At 37.3% G+C, this 18,970-nt stretch overlaps 1 protein-coding gene across 1 annotated transcript in view; it reads left to right on the top strand.

Annotated features, from left to right (window-relative positions):
* GRID1 (glutamate receptor, ionotropic, delta 1) overlaps positions 1 to 18,970 on the top strand; it is a gene marked incomplete at its 5' end in the record, with an annotated part of 102,118 nt that overhangs the window by 14,862 nt on the left and 68,286 nt on the right. Inside the window, 2 exons of the mRNA XM_010151442.1 lie at positions 8,442 to 8,603; positions 9,862 to 9,981. Of these exons, the coding sequence (XP_010149744.1) occupies positions 8,442 to 8,603; positions 9,862 to 9,981 (282 nt within the window). The remainder of the gene's footprint in view (positions 1 to 8,441; positions 8,604 to 9,861; positions 9,982 to 18,970) is intronic.

Genomic DNA, 18,970 nt, shown 5'->3' with positions numbered 1-18,970 from the left:
TGCTGATTGCCAAATGTGTGGTTTGAGAAGTAAAACATTCTCAGTTTCTATGTTCCTGAAATAATATACCACCTTAGAAACTGCCTTTGGGGGAATGGAACAGTAATGTCATGCTTTGCCCATTTGTTCCTTCTCTGTGAACTATAAACAAGAAACTAGAACTAGAAACAGGAAAGGGCCACACTAGAACGAAATATCATGCAAGGTGAAGGGCATGTGTGCGATCTCTCAGATTAGCTGCCTCCAGTATTTCTCATGTTATTTTTAAGTTTCTGCAGATTGAATATAGGACGCTTTTAGCATGTACACTTATCCGAAGCATTCAGTAGCTGCATTTCTTTCATAGGCTGTGCCCAAAATGTCTTACGTAACACCTTGTGGGCATACAGCTCATATTAATTTCCAAGTATGACTGACATGTTATTAATGGTCCTGCAATTCAGGTACTTCCAATCTTCTGTTTCCTTTTTCTTGCTTAAAAAATAGTTTTGACCTTTTGCTACACCGAAGTACATCACTAAATTACCCCTGTTGCCAGAGGCTGCAGTAGCTCCCAGCTCCATGTCAGGCTGCATGAATCCACCAGAGGCAGCGACCGCCTGCCAGCACCGAGTTGCTTTGAAGTAGTTTGATTAACACCCCAGTTTGGAAATCCCTGGTTCATTCTCCCTTGGGCAATCTCATATTAATAATTATTTGTTGTCAAGGTAACTTAACAGCTATTGTTGGTTAATTATTTATTTAATGACTTTGAAGAAGAATAAGCTAATCTCTGTCAGCCTCTAGCTATATGATGTTTTTATAGGGAGGAATTTAATTTTTTTAAGCTAGTGAAGAAAGAAACATGTAAATCCTGGATTATTAATATTTTTTTATGGCTAAATTAATGAAAATCTTTTTGAAAAGATTTTGTTCTTGGTGTCTTTAGTTACCATATCCTGGAAAGTTGTTTTTCAGTGGGTGATCATCCCAGTTTGGCATTCAGACAGGGCTTTTAAAGACCAGGCTGTACTGCAAGCTCATCCAAAACCTCATCTGTTCTGAATGCTTTGTGGAAATCCAATCTTATTCAATCAATCCACTTGTCAAAATTTTGCTCATGCCCTTATTTCTTGCACGTATAATATACCCAGCTGGGTTTCTGCTTCAAATGGGGAAAAGCTTTATAGTGTTTCCTGTCCTGGTCATTTTATTTGATTTCAGAGGACTACGTTCATCTCTTTCTTATTCTTCATATACAGTTTTCTGTGTCCATCTCTCACATTTTTGTAAGTGGAAATGCGACAGTTTAGAACTTGCTGTCACCCATTGGCAGTGACTATCCTGTGGTTTTTGGCCATCAGCATTGTCAATATTGACTCATCTGGAGAGACAATACTGAAGCGCTTCAAGATTTATAGTGAAATCTAGTTAGTTAGTCCTAGGTAGACCTAGTATTTATCCCTGAATGGCATTTGAATGGTGTTTAGTGGGATTACTGCTAAACTGTTCAGATTATTTCAGACATAGTCCTACAGAGTCAATTTTAAGGAATTCTAATGCATAACCTGCCTCTTTCCAAAATCTTCTTCTTTAAATGCTAGTTTTCATAACTATTTCTTCATAAACTCAAAATCAAATATTGTTTCTGCTTGTTTTTGAAGGAAGATATCTCTTTAGGATCATAGAACTGTTTAAATCATCAAGTCCAATCATTAACCTAGCACTGGCAAGTCCACCACTAAACCATATCCCTAATGATCACATCTACAGGGACACAGTGTAGCTGAAATCATTTAGTATGGTCCAAAATAATATAGTAAAATTAAAAAGGCAAAAAGAAAATCTCAGCAGACTGTGTCACAAAATTGATGAGGTTATTCCTCACAGGATTCCGAGTCCAGTCTCTCTACTGAAGAATTATTCCAGGCTTTGCTTGGACATATTTGAAGAGAAGATGTTGAGAAGTGTGGGATGGTATTAATTGAAATACCCTTCTCCCTGTGTAAAAATTTCATTCTTCCAAGACTTGAGCAAATATCTTTGTAGGCATCTCTTAGCAGTTGCTTCTACAAAGCTCTGTTTTTATTTATGAGCTGTCTTCTCTTGGGGAATGACTGCAATTTAACCACTGTAAGTGGAGTTATTTTTTGGACATGTGTTTGACTGCCTAAACTTAAGGGCCTGATCCTGCAGTTTTGTTCAACTTACTTACTTTGTTAGCCTTACTCTCATTTGACCTATTTACTCTGCTGTTATTACTTAACTGTTAAGTGCTATTGGGGGCAGTAAATATAGATTAAGCCCTATCAAAGCATTTACTTTCTCCCATATTTCTCCACATAACTTCTACATTTCTCCACATTTTTCTTTTCCTTTCATTGCAAACCTATATTTGCATGTCCCTTTAGCAAAGTTTAATTTAGTCTTTTGGCCAGATGTTCAGTCATTGTGAAACTGTTTGAGTACCACATGAATCAAAGGTATTGAACTGACTTTACTGCTCATTGCATGACATAATCTTTCTCTGAAGCTCGATGGCATGTATTTTGTACAAGGTGCATTAGCAGAAGAATTACTTAAAAAAAAGCCAACCAACTGTGGGTGTTCTCTGGCTATGTGGGATTTTGTGAGCACTCTGGAGGCTAGAACCCCAGGTATGTTCCAGAGGGAGCTTTTCCTCTCTGCTCTACCTACCTCTTTTGACTCCTGGAGTTCTCTATTTCATAATTATTTAACTGAATTTTTGTTCAGTGCTCTATCAGGGCGTGCTCAGGAGTGGGTAGAAAAAAGGATCAATACCTCTATTTTTCATTTTTTATTGCCTCTGAAACCTAATTTGCACCCATATTTATGGTAGAGTAAAACGATAATCTTGTACTCTGTTTTGCAATTCCACTATTACCTCTTGTCCTCCTGTCTGGCTCTGAGTTGTGTTCAGTTTTCTTTATCAAATGTCTCCTGCTAGACTTTCCCTGGACAGTTAGTATTAGCTGTGCCAAATTCTTGAGACATTTAGTGAGCAAAGCCAATGCCTGCAGCTAACAAGCTTGAGAATTACAGGGTAATCCAGGCTTTGTATAATTGTTAACATGTTATAAAACCTACTGAGTAAGAAAACATAATAAATAGCTGACGGATAGCGAGTATTCAGAGAACAGAAAGCATAGGTAGGGAAAAGTGGTGCGAGATGTGTAACTGAGTAAAAAGGGAAAAAAATTAAAAGGGAAAGAAAAGCTGCTTATGAATTAAAAAAAAAAAAAAAATTCTGAGAGTGCAGTCTTCCAAAGAAATCTTTGCAAGCCCCATTGTTAGAGATACTTAAAAGTAGAATGTGCAAAGCACTGTAAATAATACACTAGTTAGATTCCTTACTGTCAGAAGGCTTGAATAAATATACAGTTGAGGTCTGTTTTTCTGTGGTTTTAGGAAAATTTTATTCAGGCTTTCATTTGCCTCAGTGATAATAAATAGCCCTTCGAAGTTGAAGCTGACATTTGAGTCTTTAATGAACATTTGTTTTTTTGACTCTGGTTTTCTGACGAATGCCAGGCTGCCGGCTGTGATTTTGTTCTCCATGAGCAGCGAAGCGTGTATTTAAAAGACAGGCATCCGCACGAAGTCTCACAGTGGAGTCTGGCCCAAACAAATTAAGAAAGTGGAATAGGTGAAATTTTCAGTCTCTCCACTCTAACACTATTCTTGTAAGCACGCCGTTACGCCATACGTAAACAATGAGTCCTCACTGCTCCTAGGAAGAGGCATCCTGTCATCAGAGACACAAGTGCATAACTGCTCTTGGCAGTACTTGAACTCTGAAAGTTGAACCACAGTTTTAGGGCACGCTGGTGTGTGCATATGCAAGTGCAGCGATATTGCTCCCCAGGCAGCAAGTGCTTCTGCTGCTGGCAGGCTGCGTTCGGTCTGAGCTCCTCTTCCATCTGCTTAATCCTTGGAGCTGACTGCTGTGGTCACTCATGGGGCAATTTTGGCAGCGGCAGGGTACAGATGACCAGCTTGGGAATGAGTTTTTGAAGCAATGGCATCTGGGTGTCAGCTTGTCTTCCCAGATAGTCTCTTCAGCGGTCCTGTCTGGCTCGACTTCCGGCTCTGCTGCCAACCCAGAGGTTGGGGTCAGTCTTTGTGGCTTTGCTCACCTTCCCAGAAGAGCAGTTCTCTATGATTAGTGCTTCTGAAGGAGATAAAAGCTATCTTCATATATAGCTTCAAAAGTAAAATTACTCTAGAAATTCTCATGAAATTCACATAAAAACCTATGGTAAAATGACCATTTAAAAATGTGATACAAGAGATTTCCATTCTCACTGAAAATTTCTGCTCTACTAGTGTATGGTCATTTTTTGCTTCTTTGCAAAATAGCGGTTCATAAAGTCCGGAATGATTTTCAGAAGGTATACCAGAACATGCCTAAAATTATTCATGTACAGGGCATACTGTTTAATGAATCGGTGAAACAAATCACCATCATTGTTACAGCAGATAGACCAAAAAGCATTTCAGTCACAATACCTCCTGCTCTTACAGATCTCAGCAGTGATGTGAAAGAGGAACTGAAAATTGCTCTTTCTTCCTCCAAACAAGACAGAAATGAAACACTTTGTTCTAATCTAGGAATTTTTATTATATGGAGGGGAATCCCTGCAAGCAGATATATGTCCTTTCCTTCTCTGTGAATGTATAAATAGGGGAAATAAAAAATAGTCTGAGGCTTGGAAAACCCAAAGTAGCCAAGCACAGTGCCTTGTTTTTTCTTCTCTCTCGCTTTGCTACCAGTTCTGAGTGCTACCTGAAGACCAGTTTTTAAATCTACTATTTTCTCATGCCTCTGGCAGCTCTGGTGGAAACAGGATGTAGGTGATCCCTCAGGTATCTCACAGGCTCCCTTTCAGTTGTCATGTTTGTATTTAGAGGGAGTTGGCTAGTTAGCTGAAAATTAAAATACGTGTGCAGTTGCAGTAACAAGTGTATACAGGCTTTGTCTGTTGAACCCCTTTTTTTTTTCACCACACCTTTATTTTGGAGGTTACAGTGAACGCGTTTTGCAAATACAATCTACTACATATGCAGAGATTTTGCTGTATTAAAATGACTAATGGAAAATAAATAAAATCATTTTAGCCTTGGATTTACTATGAGATTAGGCCAGAATTTGTGTGTCTTGTTTTTAATAATCTTTTTTTCAAGAAAATGTATAGATAATAGTGAGTTCAGGTAGAAAGTGAATATTATTAAGTTCTGGATTTTACTCTCCACACTGTGAAAGGAGCAGAAGGATATTATTTTTTAAGTTACCAGGGTATTTTGGGGGTTTTTCTTCATTATTTTTTGCACTTCGAAGAAGTGACCCTTGACCTAGAGGACTACCAAAACAATTCTATCATATGAACATCCTGCCTTTTCTTGTTTTAAATAAACACACTGAAGTTTGATAACTGTGCAAACCCAGAAGCTTTGAGTCATGCTTTGTAAGTTTTAAAGGGTTTTGCCCTTAGAGTGGACTTCCATATTTTGTGTTAATTTATGGCTTAAATGGCTGGCAGACTGAAAAAATACAATTTAAAAAAAATTTTTTTTTTTCTTTTTTTAATGTTACATATCTAGCCTTGGTTGTGGAGGTTTTGCTGCTGTAGTTTTCCTAGCTTGCATATTTTCTGTCCTAAATAAAAGAAGAATTGATTGTGTGAATAAAATTCAACTTACTCTTTCATCAGATATTGTCTCTTCAGTGAGTAGGGAGCAAAATGTAGTGATGTATGCGTGCTGTTTTTACTGGAGTAAATACCCAGAGTATGTTTATATGAAAAAAGGAATTTTGCTCATTAAAAAGTACCATATACTCATTTTTTGGATGAGTCTTTCACTAGAAGAGAACTGGAGTGGTAGAATACTAGTGGATAAGTGTGTACAACGGAGCGTGCAGAATATTCTTTACATGGCAAAAAGTAACTTGCTGTGTTATCTGCAACATTTTCTTCTGCCTTGGTACGTATCTTCAGATGTATGACAGAAGGACATTAGTGGGAAACGCCTCTTGTTCAGACCCTTTCTTGCTGTCACTCAGTATATCTCATTCTTTCAATAGAAAATAATGAAACAACAGTGATACAAAATCTGCTCTGGGTTTAACTGATTTATGAGGATTAGGCCAGTAAACATAGATGGTTTTGTTTTGCTCTATAGGAGAAGGTAATTTGAGTTGGATGCGTGGTCATGTGGGCTAAGATCCTCAAAAGCAGTTCTCTCAAGCTTTCAGTCCATTGTACGTGCAGAACGGTGGCGGCTTCTCTAAGAGCATAAAAAGTAGAAAGAGAAGGAAAGCAGTGTACCCAAGTACATTATATATCTTGCCCTAGAGCTCTCTGCTAGCAAACCAAGGAAACTGCTTTTGGGAATGAGGCTGCAGTTTTCTAGAATTGAAAAAGAACAGCGCCAAACTGAGAAAATGCAAAGCGTTTCTGATTTTTGGCAGTTCCAAGGCAACAGACAATGAGTTGTCGGTTAAAAGTGAGAGTGTAAAATCAAATTCAGTGGGGAGCAAACAGGATCATGATGACACGTAAGAAAAGGCACTTTTCCTTTTCCATGTGAAAATCTACTTCTAAGTTAGTGTGGTTTGGGGTGGTTTATTTTTTGGGGTTGGGATTTTGTTTCTACTTTTTCATTTTGGTGGAAAGTAACTTAACACAGGAGAGAAAAAATTGAGTAATAAGGATTTGCCTGGTTGCTTTATTTGAAAGTTGTTTGGAAAATTTTTGCGGAGTAAGGACACAAATACAACTGAGCAGAAGAGACTTATTTTCTGTGACTCTTACTAACTCTTTTAACTACTTACTTTTCTTTAAAAAAGAGGAAATCTGGAAAGTAGCTACTTTGGAAACTGTTTTAAAAGGAAAAAGATTGATTGGATAAAATAGCAAATATAGGGAATGTGTTCAGGAAGGCTGGAAAGAAAAGGGAAAGAAGTTGGCAATTCCATATGGGAGAGATTCTCAGTGTCCCACTGTTTTTACATTATTTTCACATTAAGATGGCTTCTTATGTTTAGTCACTTATTTAAGTGGGTATCCTCAACATCTCTTTGTGTATTTTCTTCCTATTTTGATTATTACAAAATGGATTTTTGTTAATATATATTTTTTTCAGATTTACTCAGAACATTTTTCGAAGTGCCTAGGTTGTCAACTTATGTCAAATTCCAGATTATCTAATATGAAACGTTTTGTTTCTGAAGATCAGAATCTTAAGATATCAGAAGTTTACTTGGAGCCAGTGATGCAACAGTAATATATGTTTAAGCTTTCACAGCCCAGTGACATTTTCATAGAAAGTATGCAGCTGCATTAACTTCTGCATGTAGCCCTTTTCTGGTCTCTAGGCATCATTGTTATGGTGAATTAGAGAAATCCAAAAAATAAATGGCAAATTTGTGGCTCACCATAAGTAAATCCTTCAGCTAGGAGAATATCTTTTTAATAATAATTTTTAAAAAGCTGTTTCTGGGAACTGAGGCTAATTGGAGATTTGAATTTAGTAAAGAGTAGATCAGTAATCCCAAATCTGTGCAAAGGTTGAAGAAGAGTTCGGGTAAACTCTGTAAACAATTGGGTGGTATCTAATTGTTTTTATATCACTTCTCAGCCAACTTCCACTGCTAAGGTTGAGCTTTTTGAGGCTATCACTGCATGTCAAAGATCTTATCTTGTGTTGTTGCCTGTGTTCTTGTTTTGAAAAATGAAATACATAGTTGAGTATTACTAGTATGGTGTTCTTACTAGAGTCTTTGTTGTCAATTACTGTTCTCTTTCTCTCTCATGTAAATTGAAAAATAAGGAGGCTAAAATCAATAGCTCAGGAGAAAGTAGAATAGTAACCACTCTCCTGTATATTTGGTGGAGAGAGATGATAAGACCAAAATAATACTGTCAATTCTCCTCTGTTCTCAACAGTTGCATTAGTATTTTGCTGTGCCAGAAAGTACCAAGGAGATTGCTCAAATGAACAAAAAGAACAAGAACTTATTTCCATTCTGTATTTTTCTCCTTGCTGAAGGGATTGACAAAGCAGCAATCCTTGTCTTCTGTTTGATAGATAGCTTACCCCTTCTGTAGCTTGAGTCTGTATTTGAACTGCAATCCCTTATGTCTGTACAGCACTGCATTGCAGTGCTCTAGGTAATGGCCAGGCAGTGCAAGTGTGCCTGAGTCCTTTCGCCAGAAGGGCCCAGGTGCCATGCAGGAAAGGAGGGGTGGGAGCGAGCACTGGTCTGTTTTATTTGTCTAAATTGCTTTGACGGTTGAACACGTCAAACATGCTCAGCTTTTAGTTTTCACTTATGTCTTCTTTCGTTTTGGTTTGGTTTGGTTGTGTTTTGCTAGTTTTTGCAGCTTCTTCAAAAGGATGCTTGTATAAAGAATGAGGCTCATTCTTATTATTGTTTGCAGGTTTCCAACCTGTACCTGTATGACAGTGTGCTCATGCTGGCCAATGCTTTCCACAGAAAACTGGAGGACAGGAAATGGCACAGCATGGCAAGCCTGAACTGCATGAGGAAATCCACCAAACCCTGGAATGGAGGACGATCCATGCTCGAGACTATTAAGAAGGTGAGAGTAGACAAACCAAGAGTTGCTTCATTTCTGTTTGGGAGATTTTGACCTCTTCAATTTTTCTTTTACTTATTAAATCAAGTGATTTACAACTACCAGGAATGATCTACAGCTATTAAACAAGCAAATGATTTATTACAAACAATTACACACACTGCAGTGTTGTTCAGCGGTGTGTGTTCTGCTTCTCTTGTTCTCATAGCTGCCTTCTGTGGAGGTAGTGTGATTAGGAATAGTCATACAAATTGATGTGTGAATGCATCCTAATAATTTCCCCAAGGGAAGAACTCAGGAGCTCAAGGGGCCAACCAACAGTAAGGTTTAAGACTTTTATGTTCCATTTACTACAGCTCAACTGGCTTCATAGGTTAGCTGAGCATTGGTTAGTGTCTGTTTGTGTACTGTAGCCCAGAGCAGAAGGGATCTGATTTAGCTAGGTTGTCACTGACAGTTACACTGTCTTGCAGCATGTTGAATACTCAAATATGGACTGTGCTGTGGCTTTGCAGATGCACGGTAACTTCTTGCATGAAAGTTATTTGATCACAAATACTATTGGGAAAAAATACTGATTTTTTTACTATACTGCCATTAGCAATTATTCATAAATAAAACCTGTTTCCCCCTGTATAGATGAAATGTTTTTTCTCTAGTAAAATGATGCAATTTGATCAAGTGTGCTGTTACGCTCTGACTGATCCTAGTGTTGCCATCCTTTGTTGCTAAATTAATTCAAACTTTAGTGTCATTTCAAGCTGCTTTGCTACCAGCCCAAAATCAAACTCCATGCTACTTTATCAGAGAGGTCTTAATAATACTTAAAATTTGATCTTTTCTTCATGCCTCTCCTGGTAACACAGCAGGCATACTCTTTGTTTTGGACTTGGGGTTCATGCCTTTGTATTCAACCCCAGAACAGAACCTGCTGCCCTCAGTTACACTTACAGGGCTGTTGTCGTACAGTCCACCAAGGTTGTTCTCCTTTTCTTTGGGGTCTGTCTCTGTGAATGATGATGACCTCCTGACTTTTTTCCACAATCTACTGTGGATGTGTTAGTCCTAAAGTAATAGGCTCAAAAAAATTAATTAAAAAAAATAGTATTTATCTGGTGCTATGTTTGAGCTATTGAAGAACACGGAATTGCCACATTTAGGTTCACATCTTCAAAGCAGATTTGGCATACCTTTCGTGAAGAGTAGTGTTTATAAAGACAGATTCATTCTATTCTAAAATTTCTGAAACTTATTTCCTTAGGGCCATATAACTGGGCTTACTGGTGTTATGGAGTTCAGAGAAGATGGCGCCAACCCCTATGTCCAGTTTGAAATACTGGGCACTAGCTACAGCGAAACATTTGGCAAAGATGTGCGGAGGGTAAAGATGCTGCTTCTTTCTCTCTTTTGTTTTCCTCTAAATAATACGCATTCTATTTCACAGGAGAAAATGTTATTCTTTAAGAATGTATTAGTGCTACACTGCAGAAGAATTTTTAAAATAATTTACTATTTTTTTTAATGAATTTACTGTAAGAGAAATATTTTCTAATGTTTGCTTAAATCTTGAAAGCTAATTCTTTATTGGTAGTCAGGAGTCCTGCAAGGTGTTTCTGCATGTGCAGTAATGATGAAGTGCCATAACAACACTGTGAACATAATTGTGAAGACTGCACAATTCCACTTCTGTATTTTATTGTTAATTAAGATATAATTGATATAACTGGCACTTGTCTTACTGAGGAAGCTAACTGAGAATATAAATTACCTAATCACACAAAGATGTTTCAAAGTATAGCTGCTGCAAGAATTTGGGATAAATAAATTTAAAGACTCTAGAGAAGGTATTTTCCAAAAGGGATGATGTTATATTATGTGAAGTGAGAGATGCCCTTTCAATGGTAGCTGGTGGAACAAGGACTGATGGGGGATTAGAAGGTGGTTAGCGTGGTTCCATGGGGTTACTAACATCAGTTGTCATGGGCTGAGAAGGCTACCTTGGACATTTTTATGCAGAGAGAATGCTCCACAAATACTTAAAACTCAATTTAACAGTGAGGTTCTATTTGGAACCAAAGCTACACTATGTCCCTGAACTGGTCAACCAGTTGATATACAGATGTTACTACTGTGTGGTCAGTGGGTCCTATATTAAGTACAGCTGAACAAAGAGGGCTACATGAAGAATTAAAATTTATAATTTATGATATTTTCTATTTTCATTTGACTATTGGTTTCTGTGGTGTTTTGTTTTTGTTTGTGTTTTTTTTATTCACCTCTATTACATGAGTCTAAATAGAAAAACAAGTAAAAAACTTGTCTTTAACATTTTAAACAGCTAACCCTCAGATTCTTTCAGAGTCTAATTTGGCACAAGGATTCTGGACATGGAGCCAAAGACATGCAACATCTATTATAAATTCAACTGAAGCTAGAGAATTATTTGAAATGCATAAAACTCCAGGGGATATAATTGAAAAACTTCTGTTGCCAAAAAATGTCTCTGAAGACTTTCCGATTGGCTAGGCACCGTCCTGTATTGTGATGACCAGAAAAGGCTATATCTCAGTCCACTTTTATTTCTAGAAGATTTCTACTGTAAATAAGGAATAAGTTTCAAACGCTATCTGAATGATGAAAAATTATCTTTATTTTGGAAAGAATGTTGCCTATTGAATAAACTAGAGTTGGCTTAGGAGGTCTAGGAAGCAATTCCAGTTTATAAACATAAGTATGCACCTCACTTTATGCACAAGTATGCAAAACAGAAGTATCTGATGCCATGTGAGGTGCTGTGGACTATCCTATTGTGTTTCCAGCTGCTGCTACAGTAAAGCATGAGTGTCCTGTGAGTGCTGTGTTATCCTGAGCAGGTGGATGCCATGAGGCATTTGAGTTTGCTTCCATTTTGTTACATAATCATAGAATCATAGAATGGTTTGGGCTGGAAGGGACCTTAAAGACCATCCAGTTCCAACCCCCCTGCTATGGTCAGGGACACCTTCCACTAGACCAGGTTGCTCAACTCAGCCTCATCCAGCCTGGCCTTGGACACTTCCAGGGATGGGGCATCCACAGCTTCTCTGGGCAACCTGTTCCAGTGCTTCACCCCCCTCTCCAGGGAGAATTTTTTCCTGATACCTAATCTAAATCTCCCTGCTTTCTATTTAAACCTGTTACCCCTTGTCCTGTCACTACAGGCCCTTGTAAAAAGTCCCCCCCAGCTTCCTTGTAGCCCCTTCAAGTACTGGAAGGCTGCAATAAGGTCTCCCCGGAGCCTTCTCTTCTCCAGGCTGACCAAGCCCATCTCTCTCAGCCTGTCCCCATAGAGAGGAGCTCCAGCCCTCTGAGCATCTTTGTGGCCTCCTCTGGACTTGTTCCAACTGGTCAATGTCCTCCTTATATTGAGGATCCCAGAGCTGGATAAAGAATTCCCAAGTGACTTTGAGTAAGTCACACCATCGCTTTATGCTTCAGTTTACTTTTCAGTAAAATTGGCATGATTACCACTCAGAACAGGTTTAAGCTTAAAGGGAAACTATGATGTGTGAGTATACATCGTTACTTTTTTTGCTAATGTACGTTTCAAACATGGTAACACATCTACAAAAGCTCTTACTTCAGTATGTGTAGCAATCCGACCAAACTGAGATGTAATCCAGATGTGTGGAGACAGGTAAAATATCACTCAAAAGGGACCACAAGGTAAAGAAATAGGTAAAACATCTAAATGGGAAAATGACTAAAATAGCTAAACTGGTATACTACTGATCGCTTTTGATCCCTAATGTGCTACTTTGGGATTAGGTGGCTAATGTAGGGGAGGGCTTAACTCTTTGGATTTAAATGCAGAACATTATACAGTTCCCAAAATGAAATGGTGTGTAATTCTAAATGGGTAAAAAGCTACTAGCTATGGAATGAGCTAAAAGGAACTTCTGAAAATGATCCCTTAGAGAGAGTAAAAAGTCAAGAAATATGCTAGAGAAGTCCATAGAAGAACTTGGAAGAGATGGTATTTCGAAGAGCAAAATTACCATGGAACTACTGGTGTTCAATTATTTGGACAGCCTGACTTTTTTATTATTGTAGCAAAAATATGTTACAGCTCAGAAGTACTTTTAAAAGCTCAGAAAGTCATGCTTGTCTCATTTATATTACTTCAGTGAGAGATTAATTCTGATCCATTGTCAGTTGTTTCCATATCAGCCTTTCCTCAGATTTAGTTATGGCAGAACATATTTTTGGTGAAAAACAGAGGGGTTTTTCTGCATGATTTTCTTTTCCCTTGTATAGAGAGCATCTGTATTTATTCACCCCTGTCCTGATGCTACAAAAAAATTTTGCCCTCAGGATCTGTGACAGGGTAGGGCAAAATTGTGTAACATTGAGTGTTGAGCCTTAGAGGGAATCCAGTCAAAAGTTAGTGGACTTTTAATACTCAGCATCCGTTACAAAGTTTCTGGAGGATCATTTCCACAAGAAAGGCTCCTAGGAGGATGTCCAAGACGGTAACCCGAATCTGTCAGGAATTTTCAGAGCCTTCCCGCAGAGGCAATTTTGGCTCTTCCCAGTTGCCCAGAGGTCTGGTCTTTCTGCAGATAATTGTTCCTTCTGCTATCTGGGATTGAGTTATGAGTGTAAGTAAATATATGTATGGGCTTGCTCAGTATACCTTTTCCTTTATTCCACAAGTCTAACACCATATTTTTGTGGTAAAGGCTGTTAGTATTTTGTGTGTGTGTTTCCTTTTTACTTTGTTTGGGTGTACTTTAGTGAAAGGGAAACTTCAGAAAATGTTCTAATTTAGTTTAAATATAAAAGAACAGGGTATATCTCTTAAGGTATACCATCTTGCTTTACAAAAGGCTCAGTTGATGGCCTTCTAATTGCCATGTGCAGGTAGAGTTTGGGAAGGCTGGTGTATGCCTGCTTCAAGAGACATCAGTCTGGTGAGTTACTCTTCAACTTTCAAATGCCCTGATAAGGTTGTCAGAGAAACTGAAAAGGCTTAAAATGCCTAGTGCTTGACGATTGCCATCATGATTTATGTTTCTAGTGTCTGTAAACACCTTCAAAAATCACAACCTGATTATTGGTATATTAAAAGAAGAGAGATAAGAGAGTCGTAAAAAGCATAACACATAACAGAATCCACCAGAAAGGTAAAAGTAAGAAACATTAATAGTTGATGCCACAGTGATGTTTTAAATTGAATGAGATTTGACTGAGAAAAACAATGGAAGAAATACAGAGGAAGTATAACTTGGAAGACCAAGAAAAAGTGGTATAAAGTGTCCAGGCAAAGTGTATGGAGCAGAAGGAATGAGTCTAATAGCTTGTTATGTTCAAAACTCTTTGAGGCTTTGGGGATTCACATTTGTGGTGGATAAAAATCCCTTTCTTCCCATTTCACCTTTTATTTCCATCTGCCATGCTAAGGGTATATGCATCAAATCCAGCACCAGCCTTAATTGCTGTAATTGCTCACCATTGAATGGTCTTCCTCTGAATTTAGATTTACAGCAGGCTTTTTTTTTTCCATACGTTCTTATTAGTCCTTTATGAATTTATTTTTTTACCTACGTGGATGCGTAAAGCATCTCTTGTATGTTTAGGTTTTTTTGGTCTTCTACCTTAAGCTTCCTGACCCTTAGGTTCATTCTCACCACTCTGGCAGTGGCTGGGGGGCGGATCATTACGTCGTTTTGCGTCCTTGGCTTACTGTCTCCATTGTTAACATGGAGTTGAGGGTACTTGCCTGCTTTGTACAAGTTTGATAGGAAAAAAGGAAAACCATTTAGCTGTTAACATTAAGAAATTGAATGAATCATAGTATTAAAAACTCTAAATTCCTAATTGTATGAGAAACCATCCCATCACACCTTGTCTGGAATTGTCTATGGAGAACTATGTCCCCCACGCTCAAGGGACAAGGGACATGAGGTGGGAAAGGAGGTCAGGACTACCTAAATTCCCTCCTTATTGACCATCTATATTATTAGTTCTTATTAATGAAAGTCTTGCTGTAACTTTCAGAAAAATATTTGAGCTGGTTCATATTTCTTGTTTCTGCACTTGGGTTGATTCCACACAAGATAATACTTCAGTGATCCAGCTGTGAAAGCAAAGATAAAGGGGGTCAGGACTCGAGGGCAGTATTCCTAGCAACTTGCCAACTCACAGTCAGCTATTGAGGTGTAAATCTATTTGTTTTCCTTTGACGTGGTCAGTGCAGAAAACACCATAACAACTAACTGTCCTTGTAGGGGTGTGATTAGGCTCAGTTAGATAATGCCTGCAGAGAGCTTTATTGTTATCTTTATCTCCCTCCTTGGCAGGAAGATCTTCTGTAAGTGTGAAATTATGTTGTTGTTTAGTTTATTTTATGACAGGGATCATATTTTTCATAAAGCAATCTGCAATTCTTTCCCAAGCTGGCTGTAACGAAGGCAGAATTAATGGTTTACACACATGCTGTATTTCATAAGAAACATTCTGTCAAAATGATAACGTTTACCATTGGTTACTCATTTCTGTCAGTTGGTATGTTTTCATTTTTTTAAATTAGATTTTCTTGAAATATCATCTGCTTCATAAACAGTCATACTTGTTTCGTCCAGCACTTCTGAGGCAGATTGCAGAAGTCACTGTAAGTAGTTTAGTGATATGTTTCACAGTTGTTGAAACCCCATTTTTGAAGTCTGATACAGTGCTTTAATTGGGATTGTTACTTTTAGGCAGAATCTCATCATTAGCATAACGAGAAATCTTATACTTCTTATTCATTTCAAAGAGTCACTGCATCTGCAGTGCTAGGTGCTTTCATCTGCAAGAATATTGCCAAGTCACATCATATGCCCCTAAAAGATATATATATATAATGAAGAGAATTACCTTAGGTGGTTACTACTGTAATTGAATCAGTTTTATTCATATGGAAAAATATATAAGCAAATCACCTGAGTTTGGCCATAAAACAGATGCCTGCCTCCTGTTTGAGCACTTCATAAACAGGCACTTGAGTACAGTAATTTGGTTTAATCTGTGTTGCCAAGCTATCTTTCAACTGCAGTGTAAGACTGAAGTCTTGGCTACTTGTGATCACTAAAGTTACCTTTACCCTGTTTCCTTGTGAAGGAGAGGGCTAATAGTCCTCTCATTCAGGATAAAATACAGTTTTCACATATTTACATTTGGTTTAGCTTTCTCTTTCTGCCTGAGTTGATTGAGCATCATGTTAGAATGATTTGGAAAAAAGAGTATTGTGATTCACCCTATAAATAAATTGTGTCAAACTGAAAAAAAAATCTGGAGTATTTTACTCAAAATAATAAACCTCCTTCATTTTTTAGTGGTAATTTTTGGCAAAGATGGATGTGAAGAGTAAAAATAAATTCATTCCTTGAAAATTCCATGAGTTGAATTATTCATGGTGAAAAATATAGCTGAACATATAGGATATGGCTATGATAAATTTTTAAACTATAGAACAATGCTAGAGAGGAAACATGATGAGCCTGAGTGTGTTTTTCTGAAATGAAGAGGGGTCCCTATTTGTTTAAGTTCTGCAAATTGCTGGGGGGTTTTGTATATGAAATATTTTATGTTCTGTGTGCTTTCATTGTGAAATTGTAGCTGAATTATGACACTCACAAACTGAAAAGTAGGTAAGCAAGTCTATAAATTATTTTTTTGTTGAAAATACAGTTCTTCTAAGTTTTTTAATTTTATGTTTTTGGAAAGCATTGCTAATGGGATCCATGCTTTAGTGTAAACTGTTACTTGTATTTGCAAACACAAAATGCTGTATGTACATGCAAATTATACCAGTGTCAACCCTGAGTAAAAGGGATGTCTTGCAAATTTCGATTGGAATTCCTCCAAGAAAAGATCATGCTGATCTTCTCCTTTGGAAGACTGTTCGGCTGTTTATATGACATTTTCACAGCATGAAGCTTGAGGCTAGATTTTGAAAAACAGCCATATCTGAGTTGTGAGCGCAGCCGGGATACCTACAGCAATTAGGACGCTAAGTTTCCACAGACCACATGCACCCCTGCCTGTATGTTTAGAAATTCTGTTTAATTCATAAGTCACACACTGTGTCATACTTACCAGATTATAATGAATCTTGGATCTAACATTCCTCTTTTTTAGTACGTTTGCAATATTGCATAAAATAGGGATGTTAGGACTGTTAAAATCAGTCTTCTAAAAGCAGTTACTTCTTTAATTATGGAGTTTTTGTCAAAGCGCCTATAATTTATTGAGGGATATTGGAGTATTCCAAGTGGGATGAAGAGAAAGCCCCTTTCCGCAGCTCAGTTCATGAAGAATTTTAACACTCTGAAGAAAAATGTATTTCCACAGGGAAACAGGTCAAGATTTTCTGAGCTTAACACCAAAGAAAATAGGAACTATTTGAAAAAGGCTTCACAAATTCTTTTTACCTTTTTGGAAATCCAAAGACAGAGATTATTTGCTATTCTCTTTTGCACAGCATCAATCTTGAACAAAGGTAATAAGCCCACTACTCCAGAAAAGAGGAACAGTCTGTCTTTTTTTTTTTTTTTTTTAATTTCCTGATCTAAGAAATATCTTTGAATCGTGATTGTTATTTAAAAATCACACAAAACCAGAACTTTCTGTTGAGTGTCAGACTGGCTTTTTTTTAGCATAATGTCTGTTTAGCAAAATCACTTTGAAAGATATTAATGATAATGCCAAAATACAAGCTCAATTATTTTAACTAACAAATCAAATAGATGTCATCTCGACTTTCATAAGTACATACACTAAGGAGTTCTAACATCTCTTTATTTGTAGCATGTTTCAAATGCATTTAATTCTTCTAATTATTGTTGTTGTCTTATATCATTTGGTAAACTTGCAAATACCTGTATGTGCCAAGAATAGTTTATGAAGTAATTTATTTCAGCTGTAATTTTAAAACCCAGGATACCTGTGTTTTCTTCAACTGTATATTGTTCTGATATATTCAATATGTCAAAAAGTGGATGTTAATTAATTTCATTACACTTAAAAAAAGAATAGCCCTAATTCCTCAACTTACTGTTTTGGAAAGATAGATGCCAAAGGGCATCACAGTTCTGATTAAACCTCTTTGTCCTTATTGGCTAATTCACTGAAATAACAGTACTTGGCAGAGATTGCCTGCTGGTGTTCCAGTTCCTGGCAGAACTGCCTTTAATTTGAGGACTTTCTGTTTTCAGACCACACAGAAAAACACTCAGTTTTACCTTAAAATAGGTACAATCTATAATTGATGTGAGCCTGTGTCAAGGAAATAATTTTAAAATTGCCTGGTCAGGTACCACAATATGTCTTGCTATAGGAGTGAATGAATTTATATACTTGGCTAAAATACACAGATGTCAAAAAATAAAACTTGTTTCCCATTTTGAGACAACATCCTTTTACTGGAAGGGAGATAGTATCAGACATGGATAATAACTCGCAAAATGGAATATTTCTGAGCATGACATCTGTGTGACAGGCCATGGGATTATAGTATATCTCTATTTTTAACATGTTAATGAGTATGATGTACAAATATGTGATAGAGCTCCCTCACAATATGATTGCTAACAGGACATGATTTTAAGTTGTATGTTGGCAACAAACGTTTCTTTGACAACAAATAAGTTCTTTAAGCAATATATAGTAATATATACATATATTTTAAATATTTTCCAGCATGAAATAGGTACATGAGCAGAACACAATAATAATTTAAAATATTGACGCTATTTAAAAAGTCGGTTGTCAATATGTTGCCGTAGGCTGTAATAGCTGTTAAATGCAATAACACGTTTGAATTCCACTCAGACCCAAGGGGCAAAAAAAAAAACCCCAACAACACAAACCCCTTGAATACTGAAGCTCGCCAAAATCCGCATCTGATGAAGATTATTTGGAACAATTTTCAGAGGTCAAATCTGTCAGATGAATCATCCAGTTTGCCTTAGGAAGCCATCCCTAGCTATTTTAAGGAAAAAAATATAATTGCCCCTAGACTGAATGGAAAATGGGATAGAGGTGATTTCTTTGGTGGCTGGATTCCAAGTCATGCAGAGCTTAAAAAAATGTTAATAACCTAAAATGACACCTGGATCAGAGATGGTGAGTATGGTATCACAAGAAAGAGGTGTACTTTGCTGACAGCCTTTTACTTCACGAAGATGGGCCTAGGAAGGGCGGGTGCAGAAAGTATCCTGTTCGTGCAGTGTAAACCAGACAGGAGTGTCACGTAGAAGAGCCGAAGCCTGGTATCTTAAGTGGCTACATCACCTTTGCAGTCAAAATTCTCTTATGAACAATTATATACCTGTCCTGAAATTAAAATG

Source organism: Eurypyga helias, unplaced genomic scaffold (assembly GCF_000690775.1).
Source record: "Eurypyga helias isolate BGI_N326 unplaced genomic scaffold, ASM69077v1 scaffold16355, whole genome shotgun sequence".
In the NCBI taxonomy this organism is placed as follows: Eukaryota; Metazoa; Chordata; class Aves; order Eurypygiformes; family Eurypygidae; genus Eurypyga; species Eurypyga helias.
Note: the sequence above shows the minus strand (reverse complement) of the source record. Positions and strands in the feature narration are given on the sequence as shown.